The sequence below is a fragment of the Macrotis lagotis genome, chromosome X (assembly GCF_037893015.1).
Source record: "Macrotis lagotis isolate mMagLag1 chromosome X, bilby.v1.9.chrom.fasta, whole genome shotgun sequence".
NCBI classification, from domain to species: domain Eukaryota; kingdom Metazoa; phylum Chordata; class Mammalia; order Peramelemorphia; family Peramelidae; genus Macrotis; species Macrotis lagotis.
This window is the reverse complement of record NC_133666.1, coordinates 310,895,539-310,916,082: the sequence shown is the minus strand read 5'-3', so window position 1 is coordinate 310,916,082 and position 20,544 is coordinate 310,895,539. Positions and strand designations below refer to the sequence as shown.

The window sequence follows — 20,544 nt, the reverse complement described above, 5'->3', positions numbered from 1 at the left end:
GTCTCTGTCTCTCTATCTGGTTCCCCACCATCTCTATTCTCTCTGTTTCTATCTTGCTATTTCTCTCTCTCTATCTATCTTCTTTGTCTCTCTGTCTCTGTCTCTCTATCTGGCTCCCCACCATCTCTATATCTCTATTCTCTCTGTTTCTATCTTGCTATTTCTCTCTCTCTCTCTCTCTCTCTCTCTCTCTCTCTCTCTCTCTCTCTCTCTCTGTTTCTTGTTTCTTAATATATATATATATATATATATATATATATATATATATATATGTTCTTCTCTCTGACTCTCCCCTTACTCTGGTCCTGTCTCTGACTCTTGGTCTCTGTCTCTGTCCCTCTGTCTCCCTCTACTCTCTCTGTCTGTGTGTCTGTCTTGTATGTTTCTTTGCACATACACATACATACACACACACACACACACACACACACACACACACGTACACACATACTTCATTACCCCCACCAAAGGTCAAAAACTGAATCATTTGGGATAGAGGGATGGAGAAATGACCCTGCTCTTTAGGGCTCAGGAGTGAGCTGTTTGTTGGAATTTGCATATTTTAACTAGTGGAGGTCTCCTTCCTGTGCTGCATCAAAGTTGTAGTGGAAAGAAGATCATGTGGGTTTGCTGGGCTCAAAGCAAGTCTCACTTTGGTCTATAAACAGGTAAAGGTCTCCAAAATCTTCCTGCATTACCCCCCCATCTCAATCTCACCCTTCTAATTTCTTGTTATTTTCTAACACAGATGTAGTATATTGGTGAAATGGATGAAGTGTACTCTGGAGGCCCCAGAAACATCCTTTTTCTTCCCCCACTTATTATTTCCCTGCTCCAGATGCAGGAGACATATTGTCTGACATTCCCATATTAAAGATTCATTGTTTTCATTTAAATGTTATTCTGGACAAGCTCCTCTTTTAAAATACAAATACTTTGGACAGGGAAATAGACTAAGTCACAAGCAACTGTTAATTAATTTACATAATCTAAGTACATTCTTCTCTCTCCATGACAAAATGGACCCGGTTGGGGTTCAGAAAGGAAAGAAAAAACACTAAACTTGGAGTGTCTGAATTCAACTAATTACTTGTGGACTGAGTGACCAGACAAATCACTTAACCTCTTGAAGCCTCATCTTCCTCAGTCATATAAATGGTGATAATAATATATACAATGCCCTCTTTATTTTTTTAAGTAAAGTTTTTTGTAAGTTTAAAGGAAAGTATTTTGTAAGGCTTAAAGTCCTATAGAAATTAGAGTCAATATTATTCCATCCCACAGTGTCTAGCCCAGGGTTGGGCTTAGGTCTTCCATTAAAAATTGGTTGAGTGTTAGAGTAATGAAGAAGTCTATCCATCCTAACTGATCAAAGAAAGATTCTCATAAAGGAGAGTATGCTTCATATTAAATTAGGATGTTCGTCCTTATCATCACCTGAAAATGATAAACAATCACAAAGGTATATTTTGGATTCTTTCTGGAGAAACACGCTTCCATGATTGGTGAGTGGGCTCTACTATAAGCCAGACTCTACTATACAAGTAAGCATAGTAAACTGAGTGTGGCAGTGTGAATTCAAAGAAAGGAAAAATCCTCCCTGTCCCACAAAATGCCTTCCATAGCTACTTCTTGATTCCCCTAGGAAAAGGGAGCAGTGATTCACAGAGGGAGAAGAAGGCCTAGGTTCAACCTGCCTCTGGCTCTCCTTGATTACATCTGGGTGAACCACTAAAGCCCCTGAAGTGAGGGGCTTAGACCAGTTGACTTTTGAAGTTCCTTTGAACCCTGGGTCAATTATCCTATCTTTGAGGTCACTCAAAGCTTTAAAGGTATCAGCTTATGAACTTTTCTTATATCTTCACAATCACATGTTAATAACTGATCACAAATCTGCTTACAAGACTGGGGGCCCTGGGGAGACAAGGAGGGAAGAGAGTCAATGGCACTAAATACCTGAAGCCTACAGTAGGAAGAGATGGGGACAAAGGTAAAAAAACAGGAGATGAGGAATATCAAAGTCAAACCCTCTCAAACTGGTCCAGGGACCCAACATCAAAAAAGAAATCCTTGGATATCAGAGCTCTCTGCATGCTAAGAACTGGGGACAGACAAGATCATATGCTCAGAATTTTACACCCACCAAGTCAAAAAATGCCATGATCCCATTAGACAGCTGTCATAGGTCCATGGCCTAAAAGAAAGTCTGAACCTAAAAGAAATCAGCAGATGGACAAGGAAGAATCTGGATACTAACTGAAAATAGCCTTAATATTGTTTCTGGGAGGGCATGAACACTCATGGCCAGTAGGATTTTCTGCAATTAAATTCCTAGAGGAATTTTCATGGCTTGGTACCTGTACCTTAATGATATCACAAAGATAATTTCACTAACTCATCCAGAGCAATATTTTTGTCATTCTTTCCCATTCTCTCCATCCTCTGCATTCTGTTCTTCTCACGTTCTCTCCCTACCCCACTCCCTCTCCACCTAGCACACAATTCTGTGAGTGTCAGGACAGAGGTGCTGTTTCATAGCAAAGTCTTGGATCACCATCAGCCCAAGGGGGAAATGGTCCCACTTCACACCCAGGCTGCTCTGCTCCACCTGTCAGACACCCTCATCACACATCCCCCCCCCCCCCACATACACACCTACTCCTCACACATGCTCTCTCCCTTACTACCACCACTTCACCCAACTCTGGCTGCCCACAAGCCTTCTTCCCAAAGAAATGATTTAGGAAAACAAAAACAAAAACTTCCAGGATGGCATTTTTTTCCTAAAAAAAAAAAGGAAGTTCAAACTGGTTCTTCCCTAGAGCCCACTTCCCATGACACTAAGATGTCAGAAAGATGGCCTTTTGGAGCACTATTGGGAACAGAGAGGGATTTTTCCTCACAAAGGGGGAGTTTGCACCAGATTTCACTTTCTGGTAAATTTCAGCCTAGTTCACCTTGACCCCAGTAATTCTCTTCTCAACACAGCTCAAAGTGAGTATCAGCTCTCAACAACATAGTCCAAGGAATGGCATTGAATGGAGCCCTCTCAGAATGCCTTAAGGAAGATCCTTCACCTATGATTCGTGGTTCTGATGGAGGAGAGGAAAGGTCCCTCATCCACATTCTAAAAGACCAAATGTTACATAGCCAGTTTCAAAAAGTAGTGGATCAATCCCTAAACTTAAGAGACCTGGGCTCATGTACAAATCAATACATTTTCCTGAAATCAGTTTCCTCATCTGTAAGTGGGGGGATTATAACACTGGTATTAAGGTTAGTTAAAAGGAAAGTATTTTGAAAACCTTAAAGTACAAAATTAAATGTAAAGTGGTATGACATTATGCCATATAGGACTGATCTTGGAGTTGGGACCTGCCTTCGGACACACACTGACTCTGTGACCCTAGTATAAAGATCTTCACCTCTTTGTGCCCCTAAACAACACTGTTAGATTATAAATTGCCAATCAGGTGCCAATGCATTATTAGGGAGAATTCCTCACCTGGAGCTCTTTACCCTGATGGAATCACAGGTGAAGTCAAAAAGGGAAAGAGAAGGGAAAAAAGAAAGAGAAAGTCCTTAATTAATCCAGTATCACACAGGAATCAATTGTGCCACATAAAAAGATAATTTTTCAATATTCACTTAAGTGTCAAAAAATTGCTTTTTGTCTTGACCATTTTGAAGGAAGTCTCTAAAAAGTATTCTAGATTTCTAGCCATTTTTTAAGCAAAAGAACTGAACATAGTGTCATAGAAAGAACTGGAAGGAACCTTAGAAATCACCCATCAGGAATTAACCTTTCATTGATGACTCCTTACTTGGAATATCAATTGCATTTTGCTTTAATACAGTGATGCCGTCAGGGCAAAATATCCTTACCTACACAAAATGACTATACACTGTGGTGGTTTTTGTGTCTGCTTTGTAGAGTGTATGTAAGGCTGTCAGATAACTCTTCTCCTTTGTCAGTCTTTCTGTCCCTTCTAACATGTTATGGTCAAAAATAAGATCACCAAACATATTAGAACTGTGCCCAAAATAACTTTCTATGTAAGAGCCTGAGAGGGCTCATTTATGAATAAAATGAATGAACTTTTGGATCAACTATTTGATTTCTCTTTCTTGACTTCTTTTGGGTTCTTGACCATTTTCCATTTAATCCAGATTGCTAGATAACTGAATTCCAGATAAAGGGAATAGTAATAATATTCATAATTATTATTTTAGTAATAAGTTAATTTAAAATTTACTGAGCACCTATTATGTTCCTATTAAACACACACACATAGTTTTTGGAATTTTCCAGAAGTCAACATTTCCAAGGTTAGAAATCACATCAAGGGGGCAGCTAGGTGGCGCAGTGGATAGAGCACCGGCCTTGGAGTCAGGAGTACCTGGGTTCAAACCCGACCTCAGACACTTAATAATTACCTAGCCATGTGGCTTTGGGCAAGTCACTTAACCCCATTGCCTTGAAAAATCAAAAAAAAAAAAAAAGAAATCATGTCAAGAGGCTAAAATATTTCTATGAATCTGATCACTTTTATCCAGAGGCGGAAGTGTGGTGCCACTGGAGCATCCAGGGAAGGCCTTTTTCTTGGGGGTAAAAATGGGTTGCCTTGAGTGCTGATTTATTGGAAGTAAGATACTACCTGAAGTTTGGTAGATTACTTATTAATTATTAAAAATGCTCTTAAGTTGCTCTGTGTCCTCTTAAATTTAACATCCAATCATTCTCAGCCTTAATATGCACATCTGGATATAGCATACTTTTGTGATTCTATAATGTGATTCAGAGAGTCTTCATGTTTATAGTATAAACCATATTAAACTTCTATTTATCCTACTAATGTCTTGCATAGAACTGGATATCTGGGAAGTTCTCAATATATCTTTATTGATCAAATGATTTAGAATGCAAGAAACTTCAAACAAACAACTCCCTAGCCTGGCATTCAAAGCCTTTGACATTCTAACCCCAACTTATTTTTCCAATCTCATCTCCCTTTATTTCTCTATATCAAGCTTCTACTACAGTTAAGCCCAGTGTATTATTTACTATTGTGAACAGGCTCCACATATTCCCATCTCTGCACTTTCACTTTGATCATTCTTCCTTTCTCTACCTAAAATATTCTTTCCTCCATTTGTCTGGTTAAAACCTACTCTTCAGAAATAGCTCAAGTATTCACCCCCTTCATGAAACTTTTCCTGCTGACCTGGGCTACATTACCCTCTCTAGCCTCTCAAAGAAGCTTTTCATTAATCCATTCATTCATTCATTCATCATTAATTCATTTATTAATCTAGTCCTTGGCACAGACTGTTTTTGCATCATTATCAAACTTTCTATGACTCTGTATCATCTTCCCAACCAGACTGTAAGTTATCTATCATGTCTTTTATTTATCTTCCCAGCTTCATACTTTGTGTAGAATAGGGTTCTTTAAATGCTATTTTTGATTTTGAAGAGAGGAGAAAGACAGCAGACTCACAATCTAATTCTAAATTACCCCCAAACTGGGCTAAAAATTTACCTCTCTTCACTTTTACCTCTAAGTTGTTGAAAGAGTTTTCTCCCCTCTTTACCTCTACATCTTCACCATCCATTTACTCTTTAATCCCTCACAATCTGGCATCTTGTCCTATCCCTCTAAAGAAAATGTTCTCTCAAAGGGTACCAGTGATCTCTTAGCTGCAAACTCCAATGATCTTTTCTCAATCCTTATCCTTTGTGAACTCTCTAAAGCTTTTGATACTGTTGATATCCTTCTCTATTGCATATGTTCTCCTTTAGCTTCTGAGATACTTTTCTTTACTACTTCTGCTTCTTGTCTGACCACTCCTTTTTAGTCTTCTTTGTGAATACATTTCCCAACCCTTGGGTATGGATTTCCCAAGATTCTGCCCTAAGATCTCTTCTCTTTTCTCTCTCTTCCCCTTGGGACCCCCCTCCCAATCCAACCCTCCTCCAAATGTTCTTATTTCTATTGGGGGCACCACCATCTTTCTATCCCTCTAGGCTCATAACCTTAGAGTCATCCTCAACATCTTCCTCTCCACATCTAATCATTTACAAAGTTCTATCAACTGTACCTCCACATGTCTTGTGTTTAACCCCTTCTTTTGGGGCTCAAAGTCACCACCATGTCAAGCTTTCATTACCATTCACTCAAGCTATTGTGAGAACCTCCTAATTGATCTCCCTTCTTCCTGACTCTCTCCACTCCAAACCGTCCTCTAAAGAGAGTCAAAATAATCTTCCTTAGACACATTTCTGATAATATTACTCCACCTACTCAACAAATATCAGTGGTTCCCTGGTATCCCTACAATAAAATATAAAACTTCCCCACCTGGATCTCAAAACTCTCTCCAAACTGGTTTGAATGTTTAATCTATTGCACATTTCTTCTCTTCTAGTCATAGGGGACCAGTTGTTTCCTGCATGGAACATGATCTCTTTCCATCTCTGCTCACTCAGAGATAAGACCACTGAGAGACCTGGAATTCACTTCCTCTTCACCTCTCTCCTTCAGATTCCTCTCTCTCTCTTCAAGGCTCAGCTCCAGTATCGCTCCCTCCACTTAGCCTATCTCTGATCCCTCCAGTCAATAGTGTCCTTCCTTTCCTCAAAAATTACTCAAGCACATTGTCTGGTCTCTCCTTTCTTGGTTGTCTTTTTTCAGGGCCATCTCTAATCATCCTGATTCGTATCTGGCCACTGGACCCAGCCCCTCCCCCAGTCACTCAAATCCAATTCACATGCTTGTCATGGCATCACCTCCCTGATGTCATGGTCTTCACAAGAACTAAGAACAGGAGCAGATAGGTGGTACAGTGGATAGAGTACCAATCCTGGAGTCAGGAAAACCTGAGTTCAAATCTGGTCTCAAATACTACTAACTGTGTCACCTTGGGTAATTCAGCAAACCTCATTGCCTTATAGACAAACATCATCAATTTTCTGAGAATTTGTTATATCTCTCCCAATAGAAAGGAAGCCCTCTGAGAGCAGGGATGACTTCTTTTTTAATGTTTTGGTTCCCAGGGTCTAGCATGCTGCCTTATACACAAAAGATATTTAATAAATAATCATCTTATTGAATCACTGGACTGATTAGTTTCACTAAAAATTACCAGTAAGGGTAGTTGGTCACCTACATGAACATGAGCCTGGTTGATTAAATAGAGTGTTCAGACAACCCAACTATCCTTCTGCCTGCCCTGAAGTACAGGAGAAATTCTCATGAGATCACAGATCTAAAGTTGAAAGGGACCCTAGAATCCATCAAGTTCAACCCTCTCCTCTTACAGAAGAAGAAAAAAAGGCACAGAGACTTACCCAGGGTCATATAGGTAGCAAGTTCTGAGTTAGGATTTGAACTCAAGTTTTTCCTGACTCCAGGTAATGCCTCCTATTTTGCTACATGGTGCCACAAAAGTCTTAGTAAAGTTTTAAACTTTTAATAGCAGAAAACTGAACTGAGATTTCTGAGACACCCTGGATTTCATAGGATCCTGATATACTGAAACTATAATTTCTCAAGTTGAATCTTTTCATTGCACAGGCAAATAGAAAGGACTTGCCCAGGGTCATATAGTTCTCTCACCCACCCACCCCTTGCCAGAGATGCCTTGATAAGAGGACACTTACATAGACAGCACCTTCACCTCCAGTATGTCATGGCGAAGCTCCAGGCATCTGGTGGAGTTATATTCAAAAGGCCCTTCATAAAATTCGAAGTACCTGAGGATGGAGGCATGGGTATCTAGTCAGAGGTTGAAGCAAGCATTGGAGGGGAAGAAAAGGGGAGAAGAAAGGGATCGCCCGGCATCAGGGAGAAGGGGAGAGGGTGATCTTATGGGGTTTCCTAACTTAAACCATTTGATATTCATAAGTTGTTCATGAAGACACTGAGGTCAGGATCAAATAGATACAAAAACCTAAAAGTTGGTTCCCAGGAAGTAGCCTGTATTCTATATTATTTATATTCTATATCCTTAGAAGGAATTTCCTTTTCCCCTAGTGTTTGTGATCATTTGACCAAAGCAGTGTATATCAGTGTTCCAGTTTGAGGGAAGCTTTGGGTGAGTAGCTGAAGGGAATAGAGGTAGCTGGGAGGTTGGGGACCCATCTCTGTATCCAGGAGTCCCTCCTGCTTCACCATGACCACCATGACCATGGCTCAATTGTTACAAAATTTTTGAATCTGAAGTCCATCTTCAGTGGCCTCAGTTCTGCTATTCTGCCTTTCGTAGTGCACCCTCTGTCCACCCTCATCCACCTTCAGCCTCTCCCACTGTATCTCCCCAAACTCCCCTGTACCAAGCCCTGCCCTCTGTAGAAGCTCCAATAACCCACACCTGTGCCCCAATAGGTACATCCCAGTGAAGCTAGATTTGGCCTCAGTCTGGTCATTGACTGTCTCTGTCCCTCCACCTCCCATCTGCCTCTTAGAACTCCTAGCATTCTTCTAGGTTGGGCTCAAGGGCCACCTCCTACAAGAGACGTGGCATGATTTTCCCAGTTGTCCCCCCAATTATTTTTAATATCTCTTTGCTTATTTATTTGCATATGTGTCACCCTCCCCACTTCTCTCTTTGAGAGCAGGGAATGTTTCATTTTCATCTTTGTATCCCATGTTCCAATACCCAGAATAAGTGCTTATTAAATACCTGTTGAGTTGAAATTAATCTCTAATTGCTATAATGAACATGAAAGCCTCTATTCTCTAGCAAAAGACTCTCATAGGTTGTCATGGGCAGGCTTTGACTATCAGCACAGAGAATACCAGAGGTGTAGTCTAATACCAACTCCATGTATAAAATGAAGTCCAGTGAAGTTAAGGGACTTCCTTCTGTTTCTCTAATTCTTCCAATTGTTAACACTCATGTCCTCCTCAAACTACTTTATTTTCACTTATCATGTTCAACCACATGCCTCTCCTTCCTCCTCTCCTCCAAGTAGAATGCAAGCTCTTGGAGGGCAGGACCTGATTCTTTTTTTTCTCTTAGTATACACCATGCCTAGGATACAGTAGGTATTTAATAAATATTTGTTGAACTGGATTGAGGGTGATTTGTCCCCAGTTTCCCACCTTGTGTCCCCTGTTAGGGGACCTGGTCTTCCAACTCCAAGAGCAAACATTTTTCCATGACAACACACTGAAGAAAACAAAAATTCCAATATATCCTATTTGTTGATTCTTATATGTTAGATCTATACAAACACTGAGGGGGGAGTGGTAAGAAAAGAGTGCTAGAGCCAGGGTCAGTAGAGTCCTGGCTTGGAATCCTTCTTTTGGCACTTAAGACTTGTACAGCATGGTTTGGACTATATTGCCACTGAGGTCTCTCCTGGCTCTAACTCTGGGATGTTTAATCACTTTAAGGCCTTGCAACCTCTCTCTCTCTGCTTCAACTTTCATCATCTGTAAAATAGGGATCATAAGACCTATGGCACCCACATCATGGGGTTGCTGGGACGGGCAAGTGAGGCAATCTACAGAAAATATCTTGCCACTTCTGAGTAGCGGCTATTGATAAATAGATATTTGGTGACCAATTAATACATGCATTGATTTTGTTAGTCTATGTATACGGCATACTCAAAAATAAATATGGCATCAGCAAAGAACTTCCCCAAATTCGACTGGATCCTCCCTTCCTGTTTCCTTCCAAGTGATTTTCAGAGACTTTTGCAAGGCAGAGCTTATTCTATTATTTCATTATTTCTATTTGCTTTAGTTGAAATAATAATAATAATAATAATAATAATAACAATAATAATAATGTAGCTATTTGCCAGAAACTATAAAAAACACTTTACCATTATTCCTTCATTTGATCTTCTTACTAGATCTTACCAGTAACTACTATTATTATTCCCCACTTTACAGATGAGGAAATCGAGGCAAAGAAAGATTTAGCGACTTGCCCAGGATCACACAGGCAATAAATGTCTGAGATTGGATTAGAATTCAGATCCTTCTTACTCCAGGCTCTATCCAGTGGACCACCTACATTCCCCTAACAAGAAGAGGGAATGGCAAGACAAGGAGGAACATCTCAGGGTAATGTGGGAAATGTGGGGATAAACAAGGCAAATTTTTTAGGCTAAATAGAATTCTGGTACATATTCTGATGCATATATATATATATATATATATATATATATATATATATATATATGGCATGATCATAATGCAAAGATCTTAGAACATATATTCAAGGAATACAAGGAATACTTGATTCATTTGTACAATGAATATATGTTGTATAGTATGTGTCCATATGCATTCTTATGCATCTGATAATCCACATGGATATATTAAATCATGTCTATGAAAACACATTCATGTGTGCATATGCATACTAGTCATATGTATGTATATATATATATGTATGTATATATGCATTCATACACACACACACAAAAATGCTTCAACACATATACACCTACAGAGAACAGTTGCTTCTTCCCTATGAGCAGCCTGTAAAGCACAGGGGCACAGGAAACCCTCCATTCTCTATGTGGGAAGTTGAGCAGCTGAAGGTTCTAGAACCAAGTTTCCTCATCCTTCTAAGTCCAGTAACCTGCCTAAAACTCAACCAGAGATGAGGCCTTGTACCATCATCCCTTCCCTCATGTAGCAGGAAGAACCAGCAAAGTGCAGATGCTGGCCCAGATGGTGCCAGAGACATCAGTCTTAAATAAAGCAGCCGGTTGCCCAAGCTCAGAGTTGGCACCAGATTCTGGCATCTAGCCTTCATCAGCCAATGTGCAAGTCTGGTGGCTTGACTAATCATGCAGAAAGGGGGTAGGGTTCCAAAAAGGGTACATCAGCCTTTATATGTTCAATAAATATCCTCAGTGAACCTGCTTTCCACTGACTGGGAGCCACCCGCACTCCCTAACAAGGAGGGGTCTTTCCTGGCTAGAGACAGTCATTCTGTGTCCAGGGTTAGGAAGACAGTCTGGTGACATGCACCTTTTGGTTCTTCCCTTCCAAGTGCACAGTCTCTGGTGCACCAAGCTAGGAGGTGAGTGGGAGAAGCCCTGACCTGAATGAAGTCCTGGTCAGGCCCTAACTAGCTAGTCAGTTATCCTACAACGTGAGAGCAGATTAGAGACCTCTTGCTCTGCTTCTACCCCTAGTTCTTATGGTTTCTCTTGATCTCAGTTTCCTTATTTTTCAACTAGGGCTAAGGATACCTTCTTTGCCTACTTCATGAGAACCTAATAGGAGAGTGGATGTAAAAAATACCTAGAAGTCAAAAGGCACAATGGATAGAGCATGGGACCTGGACTCAGGAAGACCTAGATTTCAAACCAGGCTCAGATACTTGTCCTGAACAAGTCATTTAAGCTCTATCTACCTCAGTTTCTCCAACTGTTAAACGAGGATAATAATTAAACCTACTTCCTAGGATTGCTGTGAGGATAAAATGAAATGTTCGTAAAGCTTAGTACAGTGTCTTAATATTTAATAAAATGCTGTTCCCTTCCCTCTTTGGGATATCCTCTATGAACTGACAAAGGCAAGGAATCGGTACTATAACACTTTGACCCATGACTCCAAAGCTTATAACTTCCTCTGAGGTCTCTACCTTCATTCTTCCCTTGTAATCAGTCCCTTCTTCTTAGGTTTCTGGGAGTGAGTGACTAAAATTCCAGCCTCAGGACTATGCTTTCTGATCTTTAATGATAGTCACTTTGGAGTACAATTTACTACAAGGGAAAGAGAGCTCCACCTTGAATCAGTAAGACTTGTGATTAAATTTCCCCTCTGATACCTACCCTCTGTGTGACTGTGGGAAAAGCATGGAGCCTCTTGAAACTTGTATATTGAATACAATATTGGATTGTATATGGGATTGGTCAGTCCATCAATTAGCATTTATGAGCCAAGGTGTTTTGTCAAACACTGGAGTTCCAAAGAAAAAGCCAAAAACAATCCCTGCTCTCAGAAAGTTTATTTTATAAACCAAAGAGAAAGATAAGAGATGTGTGTGTGTGTGTGTGTGTGCATGTGAATGTGTGTGAATATATAATAGGTATATACAAGATAGAGATATGTGTGGATAGATAGATAGATACATACATACATACAGAGGGTAAACTTTGAAGGTTACCGTTAAGAAAAGTTTTCTGCTAAGAGTGGTATTTGAAGTGAGACTAAAGGAATCTAGGGATTCTAAAAAATAGAGATGAGTAGGGAGAATATTCCAAATTTGGAATAAGGGGGAAATCAGGACAGAGTTAGCACTGGACCATTATGTTTGAAAAACAGCATGTAGGCCAATATGATATACCATAAAGTATATGGAGGGAAGTGATACATAATAAAATTATGAAGATAAAAAGGAACAAAGATATGAGGGATTTTAAATACCCAATATTGGATTTTGGGGGGTAATAGAAAGTCATTGAAGTTTATTAAAGTAGAGGAATGAAATGGTAAGAACTGGGCTTCAGGAAAATCATTATGGCAGAAAGTACCAATCTGACAGGGTTGTTTATAGAGACTCAAAGGAAATAATATAAAATAATGTGCCCCACAAACTTGAAAATAACATATAAATGACAGTTACTATTGTTATAATCATCCTTTATGCTTAACAGTTACACTCCAACTAGAGTGCTAGCTTCTGGAGAAGAAGGAATATATTCTATTAATCAGCTGTGTGGCCATGAATACATCATTTTCCTAAAGATAATAATAATTCTCCAGACAATCTCTCTTACAGGGTCATTTGTGAAAATCTAATAAGGCAATAGATGCAAAAAAATACCTTGTAAAGTATGTTGTTCATGTATTCTTAACCACTCAGCATGGATCTGAACACGGAACAAAAGTTCCTTCAGTACTATTAGAATGGAACTGAATCACCGCCCCAGGTCAGTGTTGTTCACTTTCTGGGTATCCTCTCTGACCTTCACTCCTTGCCATACTTCTCCCACTGAGAGGACAAAAACTGTCAATGAAAATCACAGTGGGTTCTCTGACAGGCGATTTTTAAGGGTTATTGTACTTAGAGTATAAATGCCTACTGACATGCAATAAATCTCATCCCTACTTGATTCTTCTAAGCTCTATAGACCCAGAAGCAGAGCCAAGATCTTCTGTCCAAGGATCACTTTTATTTATTTGTCCTCCATCCATAAGCATCAGAAGCCAAATTGGGGGATGGGAATGAGGGCAGAAATAGGTAAGTTTAATTGCTTCCCTGGCATTCCAAGCCCCATGTAACCTTTAAAATAGAAAAAAAAATAGAATCCATTTTTAGAAATTTTTGAATTCCAAATTCACTCCTTCCTTTCCGCCCCTCCCCACACACACTGAGAAGACAAGCAATAGGATGTCAATTAAATGTGTTAAATCATGCAAAACATTTCCATACTATGTTGAAAAAAAAGTAAGAAAAACAAAGAAAGTGGGGAAAAGTATGCTTTAATCTATATTCAGAATGCATTAGTTCTTTTGTTGGGTGTGAATAGCATTTTTTTTTAATCAGGAGTCTTTTGAAATTGTCTTGGATCATTGTATAGATCAGAATAATTATGTTATTCATGGTTGATCATGTAATGTTGCTATCACTGTGTATAATGTTCTCCTGGTTCTGCTCACTTAACTTTGTTTTGTTTCAGATAAGTCTTTCCAAGTTTTTCTAAAGACACCGCACAACAATACTCCATCACAAACACTTATTCAGTTATTCCCCAATAATGGACATCCCCTCAATTTACAATTTTTTTGCCACTACAAAAAGGGTTGCTATAAACATTTTTGTACAAACAGACCTTTTTTTCCTTTGTCTTTGATCTCTCTGGGATACAGACCTAGCTCTTGTAATCTGCCACTAGATCATATTGCCAATCTTAGGATCACTTAGATCTGAAAGAAACCTTCATTTTATAGATAAGGAAAGGAAGTCTCAGAGAATAAAGTGTATTTGAGGCAAGATTCTTACCTTGGTCTTCCTGACTCTTAAGTCCAACACTCTTCAAGTCTCTAATTTTACAGAGGAGGAAACTGAGGCCTAGAGAGATCAAATGACTTCTTCAGTGATGTGCCTGGAAGTAGCATGTTATGATAGAAGGTCCAAGTCAGGAAGATTGAGGTAAAATCTGCTCAGACACTTACTGGGGACACTGGACAAGTCACTGAGACTCAATTGAGCTATCTTTATTCCCAGAGATAAATTCAGGAACATAGATGGACCTTATCAGTCACTTAGTTCAATCCCTCATTTCACATAGAAGAAAACTGTTGAATTGAATTGAATTGAAGGTCCATTGAATTGAAGTGACTTGAAGATCACACAAGTAATAAATGGCAGAACCAAAACCACACTCATGACTTCTACTCTACCACTCCTCTGAACTTCAGTTTCTTCATCTATAACATAGAAATTATAATACCAGCAGTACATATTTCACAAAGTCTTTGGAATCAAATGTGATAATGTATGTAAAGTACTTAGAAACCCTTATATCTCTAATCAAACATCAGTTATCATTGCCCAAAACCTCATAATGAATAAAGGAACAGAATTGAAATTTGGACTCAGGTCTTTGGACTCCAACATTTTTTTCCTACTTCTCCATATTTTTGCCTTTCACCTGGACCTTCTCTAGTTCTGTTCTACTCAAGTCAATCTTCCTGTGACTTTGAATTTATCAAGTCCATTTTCACCTCCAGACTTTTGATCAAACTTGTCCCTCACCTCCAAACCAATACCCTCCCTCTTCTCTATCTCCAATTTGACTTAGTTTGCTTTGTCACAAAGTACTTTACAAAGGTAACCTTGTTCAGTGAGTTTGGGTCTTCCTTTTTGACCCTTCAGACTTGAAAGGCCATATGTGGACACCTGGGAGGGTGGAGGGGAAGAGATTTGCTGATAAAATTGAAAATTTTGTCTATCTCTTCCCCCTTCTGTAGTCCCTTACCCCAGGTTAGCTCACCAACAGATGCAGTCATAATGGTCTGGGAAGAGCACAGAGAAAAGTGAGGCAAAATCCTGAGTTCAGGGAAGTCAAGAAACTAGGAAGAAAGGGCTTCAACTTATGATAAAAAAAAAACTGGATCAGGCTGAAAGTTAAAAAAAAAATAGTGAGAAGAACTACAAACAATCCATAAGGAGTTAAGGAATATTGGGAGATACTTTTGGTGGGACTGAAGGGCTTTGGAGGAAACATAAAATGAAGAACTAGAAGTGACATTAAAAACTATCTGAGGTGTGGCTAGGTGCTGCAGTAGATAGAGCACCAGCCCTGGAGTCAGGAGTACCTGAGTTCAAATTCGACCTCAGACACTGACTAATTACCTAGCTGGTAGCCTTGGGCAACCCACTTAACCCCATTTGCCTTGCAAAAACCTAAAAAAAAAACTATCTGGGACAACTGAAACCCAAGATTTGAAAGAACTTGTCCAAGGTCACAAAGGATACTTGAACTCAGTTCCTCTGACTTATCATTTTTTTTCTTTCTACCACAAAAGACTGTCTTAGAATTTAGTCTTCTTGATATACCTCTTCTTTCTTTTCTTCTATTAGTGTGTTTATAAGGAAAGGGTTCTCACAGTAGGGAGATTTTCCTCCATTTTCTGGACAAGGGTAAGAGCCAAGAGATGCATTAAAGTCTCCCATATATAATCAGACAGTTTCATACCTCACAAAGTCTTTGACATACATTTTCCCCACACACATTACCTCACCCTCGGAGGTCATGATTGCAAATCTTTTTTTTTAGGGTTTTTTTTTTTGCAAAGCAAATGGGGTTAAGTGGCTTGACCAAGGCCACACAGCTAGGTAATTATTAAGTGTCTGAGACGGGATTTGAACCCAGGTACTCCTGACTCCAAGGCTGGTGCTTTATCCACTACGCCACCTAGCCACCCCTTGATTGCAAATCTTAACTCCATTTCTTTTATGAGGACACTGAAGTTCATAGAGTTGATCTGACTTGAAAGTCACACAGCTACTAAAGTGACAGAACCAAGATTTGAAGCCCTATCACCACTCAAGACCTTGTGTAATCGTGGACAAGTCATAAAATCTCAAGGCTTCAGTTTCCATATCCATAAAATGAGAGGGTTGAACTGAGTGACTTTGAAGGTCCTTTCCACCTCTTTTTTTTAAGGATTTTGCAAGACAAATGGGGTTAAGTGCCTTGCCCAAGGCCACACAGGTAATTATTAAGTGTCTGAGGCTGAATTTGAATTCATGTACTCCTGACTCCAGAGCAGGTGCTCTATCCACTTTAGCCGCCCCTCTTTCTACCTCTTAATCTAAGATCCCGTGATCCTCTTCTTTACACTAACACTGCACTATTTCTCCCACATCTTCCGTTTCCTTCCTCATCTTCTTTGGCTCAAATCTTCCTTCCTCTATGAGCCATGCCTCCCACCCAGCCAGCCAAGACCTCTTTATTCCAGCCCACATATATTTCTCTTCTCTAATCTTCTACAAAACTTATTTTTTGTACTACAAAATCTGGCACTTTATAGCCTTTATTTCTTCAGTTTCTCAAAAATGCTACTTGATTGGCATTTATGTACAAGGCTATGCTGAGGGCTTGGGAGACAGGGAAATGAAGATGATAAAGTCATATCTCAAGATTTCCTGTAATAAACCACAGGGGGTATGTGAGCCAAAATTCTGGCTAAGTCCTTTTCAGAACTGTTTCTGCTCTTCATTGTAATGAATTTTATTTGTTTACTACCAATGGTCTTCCTGTTAGCTGACCAAGACCCACTTCCTTCAAGTTCCAAGAAGAGACCCATTCTGTCCTAGGATTTCAGAGAATCACAAAATTTCAGAGCAGAAAAACTCTTAGAGATTATCCAGTCCCAGGATTCTTAACCTTTTATGTGTCATGCATCTTGTGGATAGTTTGGTGAAGACTATTTACTGTTCAATTCAGAATTGCAGAAAATAAAATATATAGGTTTAGAAAGTAAACCAATTATACTGAAATAACCATATTTTTCCCATCCAAGTTCACTTCTCTTTCCAGCCCTACTCTATGAATTGACTACCTGTGAAAATATAACCAATCAGTGTTTTGCAAGTGTTAGATATTTTAACTAATAAACGTGAATCATTCTAAACACATGCACACACACAAACATACGTGTAATCTGAAATCTAGTCACAGACCCTCTGCAGGTCTGTACACCTGAGCTTCAGAACCTCTGATCTGTTCTAACCCTCTCACTTTGCAAATGAGGAGAGACTATCTCAGAGAGACCAAGCAAATTGTTCGGGATCATTCAAGACGTGGGGCTGAGATTCAAAAGGGGCAGGCACAGGTGCAGTGTTAGTTAAATTGCTAATGCATAAGAGACACAGAGGGATCACTGGATCTTAGATTAAGAGTTGGAAAGGATCTTCAAAGTCACCAAGTACAATCCTTTCATTGGACAGATATGGAAACTGAGGTCCTGAGACTTGATGACTAGTCTAAGATTTCACAAGGTCTTGAGTGGTGATAGAGCTTCATGGTTCTGTCACTTTAGTAGCTGGGTGACTGTCAAGTCAGATCAGTTGTATGAGCTTCAGTATCCTCATCAATGAAATGGGGTTAATCCTTGCAATCATGATCTCACAGGGTTATTACTAGACTCAAATGAGATAATGCAAGGGGGAAAAAAGTGTCAAAGACTTTGAGGGGTATGAAAATGTCTGATTATTTTGGGGAGACTTTTAATACATCTCTTGGCTCATTCCCTTGTCCAGAAAATATGAAGGAAAATCTCTCTCCTGCATGAATCTCACACATCTTCTGTTTCTATACCACTTGTGAACAAGCCCCCATGCCACCACCATCCATTAATTCCATTTAGGAATTTATAGGTTACAATCCTATACTCTCCCTACTATCAACTCCTCCCCTAAAGTAATCACATCATCTTAGTGTTTCCTATGTAGTTTCTTCCAGTTGGTCTCTATCACTTTAGCCATCCTTCTCTGAGTCCTACTGAGCTTCCACCAAGGGTTCAAAAGGGGCAGGCACAGACTGCTTTTGTGCAAAATTAAGGTTACATTTCCTAGTTTGTTTTTAATATTCTTTCTGGTGAATGGAAAAGAGGTTGTGTCAGTCTGCAGACTGTAGAAATACTAGGCTTCAAATTTTGCAAAGGATTAAAAGGACAAGTAGACCTGGGACAAGGGGAGGGGAGATTCTGGGGAGGTCAATGTGTACTTTCTAGGCTCAAGGCTGGTCATATCATCCCTTGAGTGTCCCCACAGGGCGCCTCTCCCTTGCACAGGAAGTTCTGATCAGAAGCATAACGGTGCTCTACTGATCTTTTCAGTAGCTAGCTAAATTGCTAATGCCAAGGAGACACATGTTTTCCATGGACAGGCAGAGTGGGCAGGAGAAGAAAGAGAATCAGAACAAAGAACTCAGTTATGGGAAAGCAGGAGAGAGGGTTTAAATTACAGTTAGAGTACATCCCCAACTATGCTTTTTGATTTGCTAGAACAGACCTTAATACTGCCTGCAACCGCAGCCTTTGCCTGCTCGGGTATGTGGGCTCCCAAGCTACTGGGAGGAGAGAGTCCAAGAGAGAGGGATATTGAATCTTGCCTTTGTCTCTAGGTCCAACCTTTGACATCTACTTAGAGTCCAGGAAGGAGGTATCCTATAAAAAGGAAATAAGGTATTGTGGGACTGTGGTAAAGACATCCAAGCCTCTGGATTTTACTCCCGAGGTGAAAAGTAACTAGAACAGGGACAGGTGACAGACACAGGACTTATATCTGCAAAAGGAAGAGGGAGGGAGAAGGAAGGAGAAAGAATAATGGCCATCTAATAGTTATTTATTTATATAACTCTTCATAATTGTGAAAACCGAAGAATCTCAGAGGTCATCTAATCTAACTTGTACCTGAATAAAAATTTCTTCCATGAATAGGTAGAAGTGAGGGCTGGTAGATCACTTGAGTCTGCATGAAGAGTACAACTAATAGGTCAGACTCATTGTGTTGGGGGGTCAAGGGGAAGTTGAATTTTTCTTTCATGGGACAGCCTATCAAATCAGTTCATGGAATTCAAGAATGCTAAAGCTGGAAAAGACCAATACCTAGCTTCCTTCAAGATCATTTAGTCCAATCTCTCCCTTTCTCTACTAACCATATACACCCCTCTTACAGATAAGGAAATTGAGGCAACACAGCTAGGAAGTGACAAAGTGGGGTCCTGAGCCCGGCTTTCCTGTCTCCGAGTCCCAAGTTTGATGTCCTTGAAAGAATGTTCCCCCCTCATTTTTTATCATTCTCTTCTCCTGGCTATAAACATGGTCATTTCCTTCATTGGCATGACTGCAGTCCCCTTGCCATCAAGGTCATCCTCCCTCTGAGTACTCTCCAGCTGGTCAACATCCTTCTGAAAGTGGCCAGAATTGAAGCCAATGTTCCAGATGGCTGACTAGGATAGAGTGGAGCGGAATTATCACTGCCCTCATTCTGGGACCTCTACTTCCATTAAATCAGATTAAGATCAATACATCAGTAAATCTGTGATCTTACTGGTGTGAGTATCCCTTCCACAATTAGAGGTTGCTAACCATTAAGATACTTTTCAGATCTAAGTCTGATCCACATTTCCTCATCATTCTTCCACTGAGAATTTGCCCAAAATGCTTGAGACTTTTCTCTGAGTCTTAGACTATTCTGAGTATTCCAGTGCAATATAAAGGTTTCTTTGGAGTTATTCCCTTGACCAGACCAACTGCTTTTCTAATCATATAATTGCTTAACAATAGCTTCTGTGCCATTCCTTGTATAAAAGGCATTACAGACAGTGATACCATTTTGGAGAAATGACTACTATGTCATATCAAATTTTCAATCCTCTAAAATATCTAGATCCTTTCTCTATAAACTGACATTTAATATCATCTTATATTCTATTTGCATGAAATCAATCTTTTTAAGTACAGAACATTATATTTATCTATGACAAAGTTCCTCTTACTGGATTTCATTCATTGTTCTAGCCCATCAAGATTTTTTTATATTCCAATGTTGTCATCCAACATGTTAACTTTACCTCCAAATTTCACACATGAAACACAAATTTGATAAGCATACGCTTCCATCCAAGTGCCATATAAAAATGTTTACAAAATGTTTTCTTCAATAGCAATCCTATAGCATAAGCTCTATAGACATTCTTATCCCCTTTTTACAGATGAAGAAACTGAGATTCACAGAGATTAAGCAACTTACCCACAATCACACAACCAATAAGTGGCAGAGGTTGATGACAGTTGCACAAAACTGTCAGCCTTACTTCCTCTTCCAGAGTCATAAATCTAGTGGCAAGGCAAAAGTAAAGACAACTGGGATGTAGTAGATGACTTTGACATCTTCGATGTCTGACCAAGTTCTAAAACTCTACCACATGCCTGCTTCAGTCACCTTCATGGCCCATTGGAACAAATTGAGTCATTCCACTGGGAAAATCTTCACATCCTTAGACATCCCCTTTACTCACCAACAGACTTAAGGCCTATCAGTTGCCCT

General features: G+C 39.6%; 1 protein-coding gene across 2 annotated transcripts in view; it reads right to left on the bottom strand.

Moving 5' to 3' along the window:
- The window catches only part of ST8SIA5 (ST8 alpha-N-acetyl-neuraminide alpha-2,8-sialyltransferase 5), a 143,220-nt gene that overhangs the window by 48,229 nt on the left and 74,447 nt on the right, over positions 1-20,544 (bottom strand). For both annotated transcript variants that reach the window (XM_074208591.1, XM_074208592.1), the window contains one exon: positions 7,664-7,756. In XM_074208591.1, coding sequence (XP_074064692.1) covers positions 7,664-7,756 — 93 coding nt within the window. The remainder of the gene's footprint in view (positions 1-7,663; positions 7,757-20,544) is intronic.